Raw genomic sequence first — 15,925 nt, 5'->3', positions numbered from 1 at the left:
CATTACATCTCATGTAAATCTCACAACTACAGAAGACAATGATAGAGTTGTTGTAGAAAGTAGTGTTAATGATGGAGCGATAATCTAGGAGGGAAGGTCCAGGTGTCTATGATGTCATCTTTACGGCATAAACTGGTAAACAGGTTAGCAATAGAATACAAGATCTGTATTAGTGTAATACTTAAGTAGGCACAAACTATTATGACCCTTACCCTTTGCACTCAGTGAATAGTAAGCAACAGTTTAAAATGTAGGTCTATACACAGCCCACAGTCAACTTGTTTTTCTGTCTGTGTGCTACCCTCTTTAACAGATTAGTCTCAGTGTCTGCATGTGGCTGTGTGTGTGTATTTACAGTGTGTGTGTGCAGGCTACCTCCTCCCTGACCCAAATACAATCACGCTCACTCCTGATCACAGCCACTCAAAATAAATCATGCCTGGATGTGTAAACATGATTGTGTTGGTGTGCATTTATGGTTGCAGATATGTGTAAATATAGGATAAAATGAAAAAACTCTGTAAATTAACTGGACAAATTCAAAACTGTCCCCCAGTGAGATGGAAAAGGTGTCAGATGATTTCAGGATGTAAGCAAAAATGAAATGCTCTTCAAATTACAGGTTTGAGGGTGCCAGTACGTGTATAATGCAAATGCCTGTACGTCACAGTCAGATTACTGATGTTTGTTAAAAAACTTAAATCACATAAAACTGATCAGACTCACTGGAGACTACCTAATGTTTTTTTTTTTTTTTTTTTTTTTTTTGCTGGGGGAAAGAAGTAACTGTCAGGGACTGTATTTATTCCAGCTATGGAAACACAGCCTGAAACGTTCCCTCTCTGGAAGCTTTTATAAAAATAATGGAATATATTAGTTTATGCTCTAAATTGTGCTCTGTCAGCATCATCCCCACCAATGCAAATTCCATTCACAAGTGCCCCTTTTTTTTTTTTTTTTTTTTTTTTTTTAGTTCTTTCATCAGTCTGCTATTGATACCTACTGATCAATGGCCACATAACATAATGATTGAAGTTGCTGGCAAAAGCAAGCGCAAACAGCAAGAGAAAAACAGAGACAGACAGACTGACCCGATCTAAATAACAAAGTCTCTTGTGGATGAGAGTAAATATAACTATGATTTAAGGCAGTAGACAGAGCTACAGCACAAACACTCACAAAGTAAGTCAGTCGAAGAGGCAGTCATTACAGCAGGCAGACAGCCAGACGTGTCTCCAGTCAGAGACATCCCATCAGTGTGATACAATAGGATCACTGAAACAATGAGTTACTATCCTCTAATGAAGACAACCAACTGGGAATGGAACAGATTAATTGGCCAAAAACATGGCTCCGACTGACCTACATTCAATATGACACACTTTGTGCATTCTGAGAATATAAACAATGGATCAAACCAAAACTCTACAGCATTAAATAAGGATTTATGTAAAAAAAAAAAAAATATATATATATATATATATATATATATATGTCACCCAATTAAACTGTTTGTTTGAGTAACAGAACACTATACAAGACAAGATTTCAACTGCACTGCCTCTCCTTTGACCAATAAAAGGACTCCACCAAAGACTCACTGTCTTCAACACACACACAAGCACAGGCCACATTATTGGCTAACCTTTTCTAAGAGCTGGGGGAAGCCTGTTGTTTCAGGTCCAATCTGTCCTGCCAAACAAATGTCCAGCTATGTAATCAACACAGTTGATGGAGTGTGTGAATTTCTTTAGCTTTGTGAAACTCTACTGAGCATATACAATACCTGCATCAGATGAAGAAACACAATTAGTAGCTCTACCCAGAAATCTTAATTCATGTCACTGGCTTAAATGATAGTTTGGGAACAAAATAGGCAGCAGTAACTCAGCTGGTAGAAGAGGTTGGCTATCAATTGCAAGGTTGATGGTTTGACAGCAGTGATGGTGGTTCAAACCTTCACCTTGAACCATGGGCTCTAGTAAATTACTCTGCAACCAAAAGAGTAAAATGTATTCAAAGCAATACAACAAAATTAATTCAATTTAAAAAGATTATAACTCATTTTTTTCATATGACTGAATGAATACAAAATATTTAATTCATGAACATAGCTTCAAAACACTGAATACTGTTTGGGAGACACATCAGCCAAGAGTACAAACATCAACAAAGCAAGCATGAGTGCCACTTCAAGACCTCACTCACACACTCACATGTAAGTACTCACACATGCATATTAGAGCCACAGTCACACTCGTCTGTGTGCACACTTGAGTTTTCACCTCCTGTTGTGCATTGGACACATGAATGATACACATCCCGGACCCTCAGCCACTCTCGTCACACTCAATACACACACACACACACACACACACACACACACACACACACACACACACACACACAGTCCTGCTACCTACTCAGCATACCCCTTGGGTGTCATGGTGTCCCCATAGCAACCTATATTTACACCACTTGACTGTGGAAGAGAGCAGACCTCAGTTTAGTAGCAGCTGTGGATTTTGGATGCATGCACACAAAGGGTGAGCCACAGAACCAGGGAAAGAGAAACAGAAAAAGAAATGAAGGGGGATGAAATGCAAGGAAAAGAAAGATTTTCTGTTTTTGGAGTGAGTATTGGAGACATATGAGCCCAGGAAAGCATTTGTTTGCAGTTGCTAGGCACACAATCCTCTAATTCAGCATATGCCTTGACGCTCAAATTACCGACCATGTAGTTAAAACCCCACCCCACTGCAATGCCAAGTAAACTGTCTCAGTGATAATGCCAGTCTAACGCTCTGTATTCACACTTCAGAGGTGGCCTCACTACTGACCCCAAGACTACAGCCAAGTAAAAAAAAAAATGCAGAAAATGAGTGAAGTACAGAACGTAGACATATTGAAACTGTGGCTTTTCTATACAGTTTTAACTTTAAAATAACTTCAGAATCAATTAAAAAATCAATATGGCACCTAAAATTATATAACAGCAGACCTGTTGCTTTATATTTATAAAACTCAAGCTCAATAATTAATGACATCATATAATATAGCTTTACCTCATTCCAAATGGCTAAATGTCACAAACCCTGGGTCAAACAAGGCATCTCACCTTATACGCCTGTTTTTTCCAACATTAAAACACCTACTATAATCTACTTGTTTTTTCTATTTAACCAACAATAAGCATTTAAAATAAGAATATATTCGTATTGAAATGGTTTATCAAGTTGCACACAACCTGGTTCACCTGATTATCAAGTGACAACTTGTCAGACAACCAGGTTAGAGCTCTGCACAGTCTGTTAAGCAGGAGTGTGGAGTGAGTAACAGTAACATAATAACCCATGGGAGATAAAAAGGCAACACCACACCCCAGGTGCTAAATGAATTGTTACTCATTGGGATCAATTAGGTTGCTTACACTCTTTACATTTATTTAAAGATTTTACATCCAGAAGATATTGCAATTACCTCAGGTTGAGTCAGCAACCAGTGATCCAGGAGTATCTATTTCACACCTGCTTAAGGAAGAGAAATCCACTTATTGTAACAGAGTCCCAGGCTCCCCCACCCTCTCCTCCTCTCTCCTACCCTCTGCTCTCCTCTATTGACACATGTAGCCATCTTGTCCACTCGTGATCAGTGACACAGAGGCACGCTGTAACACACAACATGAAATGTTCCAAGACAACAATAATTCTCCAAAAATAGGAGCAGGACTACTCACGCCACTGTCTGCACAGCTGGAAAAAAACATGTCTATCTTTCTGTTAGCGATCTTATTTGACAAAATATGCCTGACACTTCTGGAGACCTAAGCCAAAAGTTATTTCTGTTCTCTGCTCAGTTGTTTCTAGTCTATTTCCTCTCAGTTATCTACAGCCATTCCAAAGTCTGAGATGGATTCATAGAGTGACATTAATAATTTTCACCTGTGTATTCCTGGGCAGATATGGAAAACACAAGTATTTTTAATGCTCATTGTACTTAGTAAAATCAGGCAGCCTGGCACTCAGGTAATGACATAATTCCTTTGGCAGCCCAAGATTATCAGCTTTGAGCTACGCTTCTTATGTTCTCGATGTTTTGTTTGCTTTCGTGTGTTTTTTCCAAATTAATACAATTCCCAACTTCATAATTAAATTATTACGGGGCAGATAAATAAATCAACTGTTGAATCACATAAGCATTTAGAGTGTATTTCTTGTTTTTCTTGGTGCACGTAGGCAATGAGCTGGTGTTTGCACTGTGCTCTGACTCCAGTAAACATAAAGCTCCTGGATGCCAAACAGGGCTCACAGAAGAGGAAGAATGGAGGGAAAAAGGGAAGGCTGGATAATGAAGGTTGGTAAGAGGGAGGGATGACGGGTTCTCAGGTGGCATAAAAACTCCATATGGCTATGGAGAGCAAAAATACAGGGAACAGAAAAGGGTAGATGTGTGGAGGTTCAACATTAGAGAAGAAAGGAAGGAGAGATGGAATGTAGAAGCAGAACAGCAGGAAATAACAATTAGTGTGTTCTCTATTCCCTAAGCTGCTTGTTCAATTAGAGAGAGCTCCTGCTGGAGAGAAAAACACTTACGTTACAGATATTGTCGGTTTTTATCAGACACAGCTTATAGGCACCACAGGACACACTGATTTGGGAAAAAGTATAACACAAATAAGTAAAATTATGTCTAAAATATTTTAATGAGGTCTTTATGACTGTATCCAGTTTTTGCAGAAAAACAGAAATAAATCAAAAAAGAAATTTATAAGGGTATATTGCTTTTTTTGCATTTTATAAATGTCACAAGCTTGCTCTTTTATCATACCATCAGTTAACAGGAAAATAAAAAACGTTTTAGTTACTTGTAATGGAAAGACGACTCCATAAAAATGTGCATGTGCTCCCTGCTGACAGCCCCTGCAGGTTTAATAATAATTTCTTAAAATATAATACCTGCTGCTAAATTACTGATGTGCTGGCACAAAACATTTACATGTTGTGTTCTCTCAAATTAAGATAGAAGCTTGCAGCAGTGATAAATGGTTTAAATGTGCAAAAGCGTTCCCCACTTGTGCATGAGAAAAGTACACTCCATCACCTCTGCCTTATCAGGCGATACCACTGGCACGTCAGTTGGTGTTTGAGGAGTCCATCTGTGCACACACCCATACAGTCCGTCTGTCTTCCCCCCTGACAAACCCACATACCACAGTGGCTAACATATGAGAGCAGGCTTCCAGAAATAAATCTGAGCAGCCCATAACAGCTGCATAACACACACAGATACAGTCCATTGTAAATGCTTGATACAGGCAGCAGTTTGTTGTTAAAGGTGTTTGCCAGTGCCAGTGCTTTCTTTCACCAGGGACAGAGGGTGGCAAACAGTCGAAAATAGGTTGGATAATGTAGCTGGGGCCTATGGAGCACAAGAGTCTATAAATAAAGCCAGTCTAGATGTCTGAAATGTTTCCGATGTATCACGGCATGGCTTTGGAGTAAATATATACAGCGAGGCAGTGCTTCTTGATTGTGCACAGACCAAGGAACCTTTAATTACATCCTACTGTGCCTGGCCTTATAATAAGCTCCTACTTGGAACATTAGTCACTGTAGACATTGCTGTAATTGTTAATGACATGCAGATCAAGAAAAGATCCTGCATTTTTATACAATGTGAATAAGCGTAGCACTTTCAGCATTTAATTAAGAAGTTAACTACTTCATCTCATGTGGAGGAGCAAAACATGCACAGACCAAAGTTTACAACCACATGCTTTACTGGATGCTTGTGATCCAATACGCTCTGTCAGTTGGTCAGGCACTGCATCCACACCCTCTCTATTTAAAACAGGATGGTCTGTGATGCAGATATTACCAGATACATACTGTACCACTGCCAACACCTAGCCTCAAATACTCTCTCTCTCTCTCTCTCTCTCACCTCACTCAAATTTCACAGAGGTTAAATTTAACCCATCATCATAAATAAATATCCCTGAGTATCCAGATGTGACCACATACACGAAAACATTTTCCTCCCTGCTAAAAGTACATACGCTATAGCCTTTCAGTAAAAAAGAAAAAAGAGGGAACTCCCTTAGTCAGCAGTGCTGAGCTAGTGGCTGACCACATGAACCTTTAACTTCTAAATAGAGTAGATTTTGTGAAGGCTGTGTGGGACAGGGAGGATGTGTCTGCATCTGTCTAAAAATCTTCCATCGTCTGAGACCGCAGCACGGAACCTTATATACCTAGTTTGCTGAGAGTATTTTAAGAAAGAGTATGGACTGACAGACACACGTGGCAGATACTATGCAAAGGATGAGACTGAAACTTTAGTCCAGTGGGCACAGTTTCAAATTAATGGGCATTTACTCTGCAGCTAGCAACTGGTGTCAATCTCCCTCCATACACAGTGCTCATGATCGCACACAGGCATGCATGTACACACAAACAGGACAGTCGGTAGCCCAATAATTATCTTTGGGTGTGTGCTGAGGATAAACGGACAGTTATTTGTAATCCCATACTGTATTTATCTGTAAAATCTGCCAGCCCAGTATTCCTGTGGGTGTGTTTTAAAACTGAACAGATACAGAAACAAGACTGTCGCAAACAACAGATGCAATGAAAAACAAAATGTGTGACCTACCAACAGTGAGGCAGATGGCAGCACAAATCTGGATGTTGAGGTTGGTTAAGGCTTTCTATTCTTTGTACTTCATGAGGCACTTATAGGCAAAATCTAGAAATAAGAAATGCACCAAGCCTGTGTGGTGACAAAATGCAACAAATGTGTTCATCAAAGCGAGGGTGTGGGTGGTTCATCATCACTCGGAACCATGTGACCAAAGTTAAACTCACAAGGTTCTGACGTCACACATGATTCACAATGATTCTTCACAACAGAGGAGGACTATTAAACCTACAACAGCTCTGCAAAACACTTTGAAGATTTAAAAATGAGTCAGAGCTGTTCCTGAAGAATGCTGTAAACTTAGAATTTATTTGAGCAGCTCCCTCTTAATTCTTTTTCCATTTATTGACATTAGTCTGTTGCTTCCTTATTGCTTCTCTGAGAGTTGATACTAAAATTAAGACATGTAACAAAACCACGTTAATCAGAGGCCACTAGACTGAAGCTCACTCAACACACAAACAAGCACACAAGCGGACACACATAAACACACCAGGTCCAGACATATAGGGGAAAACACCAGTGTGCTAATTAATAATGTTGTGTATCCAGACTTCAATAGGATTTGAAACTACTCCAGTTTAAATGCAATTTACATGCTCCAACTCACACCCAAACCATTCAGAGCAGATACATATGACAGAATTATATTGTTTTTAAAAAGATGTGCCGGTAAAATGTATATAGATCTTTTAAAAAGACAACTTTAATTCTGTCTTAGGTGCTACCATATTTTGGTCCAGATTCTCATTAATCTTGATCTCAGTGCACTTTGAGAAGTCAGTCAAGCTTCATCCAGGCTACCTTTACACACCACTCCTGAAGTACACGCGCACACAGACACACATTCACATGCACACACACGCTCACACAAATGTACTCACACAGCTCAGATTTCAATGACCAGGTACACTCGAATTTCTCTTCCTTCATAAGAGCAGTCTCTTCCGTCCTCATTTGTCTGCTCAATGACCATGCTGTGTGTATGTGAATGTGTGCGTCTGCGTCTGCGTGTGTGAACGTTGAGTATGTTAACATAGTTTTAAGAGCCGTGTTTCATTAGGACTGGGCTACGTAGTAAAGTAGCTACTGCCTGTGTGATGACGAGAGAGAGACCACAACACAAAGGAAGTTGTCATGGTAATTTATATGGACAGAAATGTCACACACTGACCGGATAAAAAGGGATGTGGTTCCACTGCCAGCTGACTCTGTGACCAGACTACTGTGTAATTTGGCCAAAAAGCTCTTCAGTGTCTGAAATCACTGTATTTAAGAGATAAAGGGACTTTGCTCACACCCTACTCTTGTTGCCACTGAAGAACACCCATGTTTTGCTGTGTATCTGCTCTACACTGCTGATAAGCCTTTTATCACACACCAAGGCTACAGTATAGATTGAGTAGTTTAAGGTTGAAAAGCTAATGCATGATGGATAAGAGATGCGAGCCCTCTACACTGAGAGCAGGATATACAGATCACATCTTTAAACAATAATAACAGTGCTGAGCTCAGAGCTGATGAAGTCAGCAGCATTTGATTCTCCAGTACACAACTATTACCATAATTTGCACCCAAGTAGCACATAATTATGCTGATTCAAAGTCATACCTGATCAGTGAGCTACTCACAAAGACATCCTTACTCAATTTATTGCTAGCAACTCCAGATAAATCAGTCAAAAGCATTTTGATAATAAGCTCAACTGTGTCCATTATCATGAAGTATTAGGAAAAATTTAGGCCACTGAAGGCTGAAGTACAATCTTTCATCTCATACCCTTCCATCAATGAGAAATTAAGAAAAATGACCAGGTAAGTTAGCACAAACACAAATTTAATGAAAACTTGCACACTGACTATAAACTACCCATACTTCATTTTGCATAATCAATACCTTTATTTCTCTGCGCTACAATGACATCGTCTGAGATAAAACTGCTATGAATGAGTAGTACTGTATGGACACTGTTATCTTCTCAACTGTAGCATACTCAAATTTAAGTGATGATGCAGGACTATTTATAGATGTGATAAGATGATGTTTTCCCCATACTGTCCTCACAGCATGTAATAAAGAAGTGGGATTATTTTCTTTTTTTAAACTTACATACCATACCATATTGTCTTTTGGTACACACAGTTTGACTTGTTGTAGTAGAGAAAGCACAGGTATTATCAATAACATTATAGTGTTGAAGTGCCCCAGTAAGAAATGATAGTGTGACAGTAAGCCAGCGAACAAGATACCATGACCCTGAAACTGAAGCAGCTGAATGAACCTCAGCCATGATTTCACTGCACTATTTGCACTTGTCCCTTTACCACAGAGACATGTCAACGTGTCTCTTGTGAAAAAGGCCTGTTCTTATATTCAGGTGGCAGGTGCAGCACTCACAGAAAGGATTTTAGCTGACACCAAGGATACTATTAAGTCCAGCAACACAAATCACATTTAGAGGCACAGTGTGTACAGCACCCACAGTTGTTGTTGCTGTTGTTGTTGGTCCACCAGCAAAAGGTCTCGTCACTTTCTCTCCTCTAGCAACCGACTACTGTTGCATTCTGCTTTGCTCCAGAGCTGTTTATACTTACTGCCAGTGTGCGCCAAACAGATTGTAGGTAAATGGAGAGCACACAGGTCTGGCTGCTGGAACACTCTCTGTTGTCAGTGCAGACTATATGCTACACAGGCTTTTTAAGTGTTGCTGTGGGTCATAAGCATTTTGAATAGACAGGCATGGGGCTGCACCTCAGAGTAGGCCAAACAGTTCTGCAGTTAGTTTATTGCCCAATGAAATTACTGTTATCAAGAAAAACATCCAGGCCACTTAATTACACACAGCCACAGATTGTTGTGACATAATAGAAAACTGGATAATTATGTGCTAGTTTTCTAGAAATGTTACAGGCAAGGATTATATGATAAAATAGCACATAGAAGGAAAACTTGAATATTACGCACCCCAGACCACTGACAAATATTGTTTCCGAACTGCACGTGAGAACTACACAAAATGCAAAGACAACAAATGTAACATTTAGGTTAATTAGAGTCTAGTAGTAGCTAAGCACACTGGGTTGTTTCCGAGCTGAAATTATTCAAAATTATTTTTCATAGTTCGATTCAAGTTACACAAACCGTCAGGGGAAGAACATAAACGCTGAAGTCCTGTAATGAGACTGTAATTGTTTTTATAGGACTTACCCTAAAGGCAGTTTTGAGGACTCAGTCATTGCAGTGATTGCGATATCCAACTTCAGATGATAGCAGTGCTCAGGCTGGGCTCCTAAAATCCGCCGTTGCTCTTAAACTCGATGGATACTATCCATTATGCTATCACCTGCGAGTTAGCACATCAACATTTAATTAATTTTTCTGCCGGCGAGTTTTCTAACACGTCTCAACCAATAAAACTGCTTGTTTTTGTCGAGAAAAGAACAACTTTGCAATTTCTATAATAAGTCGAACAAGTGACAGTGCGCAGAGATGACAGTCCAGCGTGACCTGAGGCACAAAGACTGCAAAGTGTCCGCTGAGGCTAACTACGACACACGAGTTAGCACATGTTCACTATCATTAAATCAAACTTACTTCAATCAAAACAGTCTCACTGGCTCTCTCTCATGGGCTGAGTTACTTGTCAAATTCACTTGTTATAATCTTCGTATCCCCCCGGCTGATTTTTCCCTCGAGCATTGTCAAGTCAGTTGGATTATTAAATTAGACTTCCGGTATAGCGTTTCAAAATAAGGATTCATTATCAGAATCGCATTTAGCGTTTTCTTTTTGTTTCACCCTTTTCCTCTGTTTCTATCTTTAGCAAGACATTACACCATACGTATGCAGTATATAAAAGCTATTAAGAACACGTCTGACTGGGTGACAGCTGCAAACCAGGATGTATCGAAAAGCATATGCCTTCAACGGATACACATTGCATTCAGTCTTCTTGTAAAATCAATTAATTTTTCTTTTTTTTCATTGGTCTATAGGCTACATAAGTGCACAGTCAGCATGCAGGTCGGCTGCTTACCTGCTGCTATCACACCTTCTAAGAAATTCGAAATACCTCTGTTTCATTTGGAAGGAAATACTTACACGATTTCTTGTGTTTTTCAACTGCGTCTTTCTAGCTTGACACAGCTCTCTCCAGCCCGCCTTCGTCAGCAGATCTCATGTCAGTCATCCTCATTGGGAATTCACTGCGCGCCAGCTGGAGAGCGACAGCACGAATTTACAAGTCGGCTCACAACACAGATGTAGAGCGATAAATACAAACAAAAAGTCAGCAGTTAAAATAAAAGTCAAGTAGGATCCAGAGCTGAACATCAAGTGATATACCGCCAATAGCATGTAGAATTAATAATTATAAATAATATCAGAATTAGTATTATTATTTTAATTATGATGATGATTATTATCACTATCATTTTTGTTACTGCTGAAGCTGCACGCTGGGGTTAAACATAGGTTGTCGGTATATAATTTGAACACAGCTTCTATAAATAATGTCTCATTGAAATTCCATGATGAGAATTCAAATCTTTTCTCCCGGCATGCTTTGTACTATTTTGTCCTTGTACACCTCCTTGCACAACTAAGATATCATTCTCCACCACAAGAGGTCAGTCATAGACCACTCTTAAGGTTTTACTGAAACCCCCATATGTTGGATGCTATACGTGATTCAGATATTGGATTGTCAGAAGAGATGAGCAGCATTAGCTACTATAAATATAATTTAAAAAAAAGAAAAAAGAAAACAGATCAGACAGATTCGGATGTCTTTAAAACAGCAGAAACAAGAGTAAACACATTGAAATGTGTAGCCTAAAACATCACTGAGTCCTATAGCGTAAAGGCTGAAATATCATCACACAGACATTAATTTCCTTTTTGAAAATATAGATCTTTAGTTGTCACACTGTTTTTTGCTTTAATACTTGCAGTCAACATTAAATTGACATCTTTGAACATGCTACCCCTCCTTGGTTGATATTCAGATATTTTAATGATTATACTGGACTGCAGCTGGACTGTTCAATTATCATAGACTTGTGAAAGGTCAAGCTAAAATTAGTCAGCTAAGTGTGAATGTCTAAATTGTGCGATCATATGTGTGTGTTTTGGTTTTGCAAGTCTGTGCTAGTTTTAATGTCTACTTTTCAAGCACTGTTAACAGTGGTCATGAGATAATCATCTACCAGACCTAAGGGCGTACAGGAAATGACATCTGCACTTCTGTCTCTGTGTTTCTCATCGTTGGGGGACTGCTGACTTTACTACAGTCACTTCAGTTCATCAATGAGCATTTGAGGACATCGTGCCCAAAAAGATCCAGACAAAGGAGAAAAAGAAGCTCTGGGGTGCAGCCACTGATTACCTGGCAGGGAAAGGAATCACTGAAATCTCACCATGTCAGGTGAATACATTTGTAATAACTGAACAGATTTTGGAATATTGTAGCTCAAAGTTGCATAGACCTATAGAAAGAAATATGTGTGATAGTGTGTGATGTTTAATGGCTAACACATAGCTGTAAGTTTTATGTCCATTTTCCATTAAATTCAAAATTCTTTAATGTAGTGTAATGTATTATTTCTTTTGTGTTTCCATTTGGATCTTTATTAAACAATATTTTAAATCCTCAGATTATTTTATTTTTCTTTCGGAAAAGAAGAAATACAAAATATTGGGGAAAACATTTGAAATGTTTTTAAAATTGTTTTTTACACAATAGGCTATTTATCAAACACGTAACCTACGGACACATCTCTATTATCTTCTATAGTCTGAGTTACAGTCTAATGGAACATAATTACCATGTCAAAGATGCAAAAAAATATGTGTAAATTATATTTTATATGTTAAGTGAAACACATTTAGCTCAAAATAGCATAAGTACAGAACAAATGAAATAGATACAGCCGTTGAAAGTTGAAATCAACAGATAAAAATGGACAATGGGCTGTAAGGCTTATAGCAAGTTGACATAGGTTACTATTGGATGACATTGACAACAGTGTTGCATTGGTGATTTACAGTCTACATTATTAGTACATTATTCTGTCTGCCCCTGCTAGAGCCTTGTATGTTCGTACCTCGGAAATGTATTACCTGTGAAGACCAGCAGGTGGCACGATATCCCTCTGTATCAACTGACTTTGAGGAACTGATCACCCGAATAACAGATGACCATTCTATCTCACTCACTGAAGAAACAATCAGGGCAGGCAGTGCTGGTTTGGTTTGGTATTCGTGGGTAGACATGTTTTATTTCTTAGGTTTCACTTCAATTTTACATTTCTTAAGATTTCTTCCTTTACACTGATGCTGTTTTGTACCAGACTGCTGTGAAGGAAATTTTGCTTGTGCTCACAGCAATGAAAAACATGACATTTAAAAAGAGCATCGTTACTATGAATCATCACAGACCTCACTGTCAACAGTTTCTGTTGGAACAATCTCTCAAAGAAATTGAGATGATGCCTTTAAGTCTTTTAAAGCTGCAAAAACTGAATTGAATTCACATTTTGTTTAGAGGCAACCTGACAGTTGGAATGAATTATATTCTGTCCTAAATGAAATTAGACTTATATGTTGTAAATGTTGACATTAACAAAAACAAATTTGTGTATCCAGGTAATGGAACAAATGCCACTGCAGCGTATGATTACTCAGCCTATTACGACGAGTCCATAAACTTCTCTCCTTGTGACGACGTGGATCTCAAGGATTTTGGCCATGTGTTTCTGCCCACTCTCTACAGTCTGGTTTTTGTCCTTGGCTTTATAGGTACTGTGTGTGTGTGAGAGAGAGAGCGATAGAGAGAGAGAGTGTGTGTGGGAGAAAGAGAGAGAGAGAGTTTGTGAAAGAGAGAGAGAGCGTGTGTGTGAGAAAGAGAGAGTTTGTGACAGAGAGAGAGAGAGAGAGAGTGTGTGTGAGAAAGAGAGAGAAAGTTTGTGTGAGAGAGAGAGAGAGAGAGAGAAAGGAGGGGGGCTAGGGGAAGAGTAACTTGAACCTGACAGATTTAATGGGTTTCTTCCCTCTCCAAAGGTAATGGCCTTGTGGTGTGCGTTCTGGTGAAATATCGCAACCAGACCAACTTGACAGACATATGCCTCTGCAACCTGGCTCTCTCCGACCTCCTCTTTGTGCTCACCCTGCCTTTCTACGCCCACTACTCCGCGGTCAGACTTTGGGCTTTCGGAGACTTCATGTGTCGTTTCATCTCAGGCTGCCACCGCTCTGGCTTCTTCAGCAGCATCTTCTTCATGATTATCATGACGCTGGACCGCTACTTGGTCATCGTGCACGCTCACAAGGTGGCACGGTACCGCACTCTGCAAGCAGGAGTCACTGTGAGCGTGTTTGTGTGGCTGCTGAGCCTGTTCGTCTCTTTACCTGCTCTGATCTTCACAAAGGTCACGGATGGCCCTGACGGGCTGGAGTGTAACTACGTCCCAAATAACAACGCCTGGAAGCTTTATGACATCTTTGCAACAAACCTACTGGGTCTCATGATTCCCTTTGTGGTGATGGTGGGTTGCTACTCCAGGATCATCCTTACTCTGGTGAACATGAGGAATGCAAAGAAGAAGCACTGCGTTGTCAGGCTGATCATCTGTATAGTGGTCACCTTTTTCTTGTTCTGGGCCCCATATAACATTTCCATTTTCTTGAAGTTTCTGCAGTCTGAGGGCAAAATGCCAAACAGTTGCAAATTCCACAGAGATCTAAAGCTGACAATAACAGTGACAGAGACATTTGCTTACACTCACTGCTGCCTGAACCCCATCGTATACGCCTTTGTTGGGCAGAAGTTCATGAAACGGGCCGTGCACATGCTGAGCAATTGGCTGCCTGGGATTCACCTTCGCCCCTGCAGTGATTTTTCAGAAACCTTGTTCAGGAGAAGCTCAGTCCCGTCCAAGTCCTCTGTCACCTCCACTGTTATCATGTAAGAGGTGGAGGGCAGACGGAGGCCTGATATGTCTTATGGACATCATGAATGTTTTGCCTTGTTAATGATGCAGACCATGTTATCTTTGTTCATGGTGTCACTTCCATTTTCCATCCATGACCATGTTATTCATCAGCAATGTCTGATCTTAAAAAGCTGCATGTACCTGTATATAGGATTTTTTTTTTAGGCCTTTTTGACTTCATTTGCAATTTTGTATTTGTTTATTTACACTGTAATGTTTCATTTTGACCATAAGATGTCAGATGTGTACTCAGGTGTGAATATACATCCCATCCTGCTGATTGGAGGAAACTGTTGTACCTCTTGACAAAGTATGGATGTCTTGTTTGTAACCACAAGTTTGTGTGTGCCTGATGTGATTGGAACATTTCTGTTCTTTCCTCTGTCACACATTTGTTACTGAGTCTGCAAGTTGGTAAAAAAAACATATGGCGAGGATAAGATTAAAATACTTTTTAACAACATGATTGTTTTTTATTTTTCACTTTCATTGTGGAAAACGTTTTCATTCAAATGTTTGATGATGACTCAAAGCTACAGCAGTGAAACCTACAGTTATGTATGGCATCTATTGCACATTCAAACATTTTTCATGGATTCAAATCTGTTGTTGTGGAACAAATTTTGGTTCATCAAACCTGTAATTTTCCATATGTTTTTTTTCCAATATTGTTTTATGCCTCACATTTCTATGACTGTACAGTATCTTGCATATATGTATTTTTCAAGTGTTTTAATGTTGGATAGATTCTGTTTTTGTCTCAGTTCATTTTACTGCTATTTGCACAAAACAATGCTTAATGCTCAGCTACTGATGTTTTTAGTTAAAGTCTTCTGGAGTGGTTTGGTTTGGCAAAATGAGATTATTAAAGTTTTACCTCCTCTCATCTCTTCTCGTCCCTTAATTTATCAAACAACTTTTGTATGGTGGTTTTTGTGGGACACTGAATCCACGATACAACACATCTTGCACTCATTTAAAATCAAAGTCATGTACTGGGCTCTTCAACTTCTCTGTGTAACTGAGACTTCAAACAGGTTTGAAATCAATATAAATGTCCCGCAGTTTTTACAGCTCCACAGAAACTTTATGACCGCACATTATAGCTTTCTTGTAGGAGAGTAGTTGGCATGCTGTGCATTGTTCTTTTTGTGAACAGGCTTGTTGACAAATTCAGCTTTTTCTCACTGTCACTGTCTCCTCATGACATTGTTGACAGGTTACTTTGTTACGTC

General features: G+C 39.3%; 2 protein-coding genes across 8 annotated transcripts in view; one reads left to right on the top strand and one right to left on the bottom strand.

The window, feature by feature from the left end:
* cobl (cordon-bleu WH2 repeat protein) overlaps positions 1-10,439 on the bottom strand; it is a 57,944-nt gene extending 47,505 nt beyond the window's left edge. For 5 of the 7 annotated variants that reach the window (XM_056380709.1, XM_056380717.1, XM_056380715.1 and 2 more), the window contains exons 1-2: positions 10,294-10,439; positions 9,907-10,042 (exon numbers count right to left, since the gene is read on the bottom strand). In XM_056380709.1, coding sequence (XP_056236684.1) covers positions 9,907-9,935 — 29 coding nt within the window. In that variant the 5' untranslated portion in view covers positions 9,936-10,042; positions 10,294-10,439. Of the gene's footprint in view, positions 1-6,654; positions 6,775-9,906; positions 10,043-10,293 lie in introns of those variants that run through there. The other 2 variants (XM_056380710.1, XM_056380713.1) reach the window with 2 other exon arrangements.
* A 1,557-nt stretch (positions 10,440-11,996) lies between these two features.
* LOC130172381 (C-C chemokine receptor type 5-like) lies at positions 11,997-15,576 on the top strand. Its single transcript, XM_056381075.1, has 3 exons — positions 11,997-12,124; positions 13,345-13,497; positions 13,759-15,576. The coding sequence occupies exons 1-3, from the start codon at positions 12,118-12,120 to the stop codon at positions 14,664-14,666; spliced, it is 1,068 nt and encodes a 355-aa protein (XP_056237050.1). The 5' UTR covers positions 11,997-12,117; the 3' UTR covers positions 14,667-15,576.
* The last annotated feature ends 349 nt before the right edge of the window (positions 15,577-15,925 follow it).

Source organism: Seriola aureovittata, chromosome 7, assembly GCF_021018895.1.
Source record: "Seriola aureovittata isolate HTS-2021-v1 ecotype China chromosome 7, ASM2101889v1, whole genome shotgun sequence".
Lineage (NCBI taxonomy): Eukaryota > Metazoa > Chordata > Actinopteri > Carangiformes > Carangidae > Seriola > Seriola aureovittata.
Note: the sequence above shows the minus strand (reverse complement) of the source record. Positions and strands in the feature narration are given on the sequence as shown.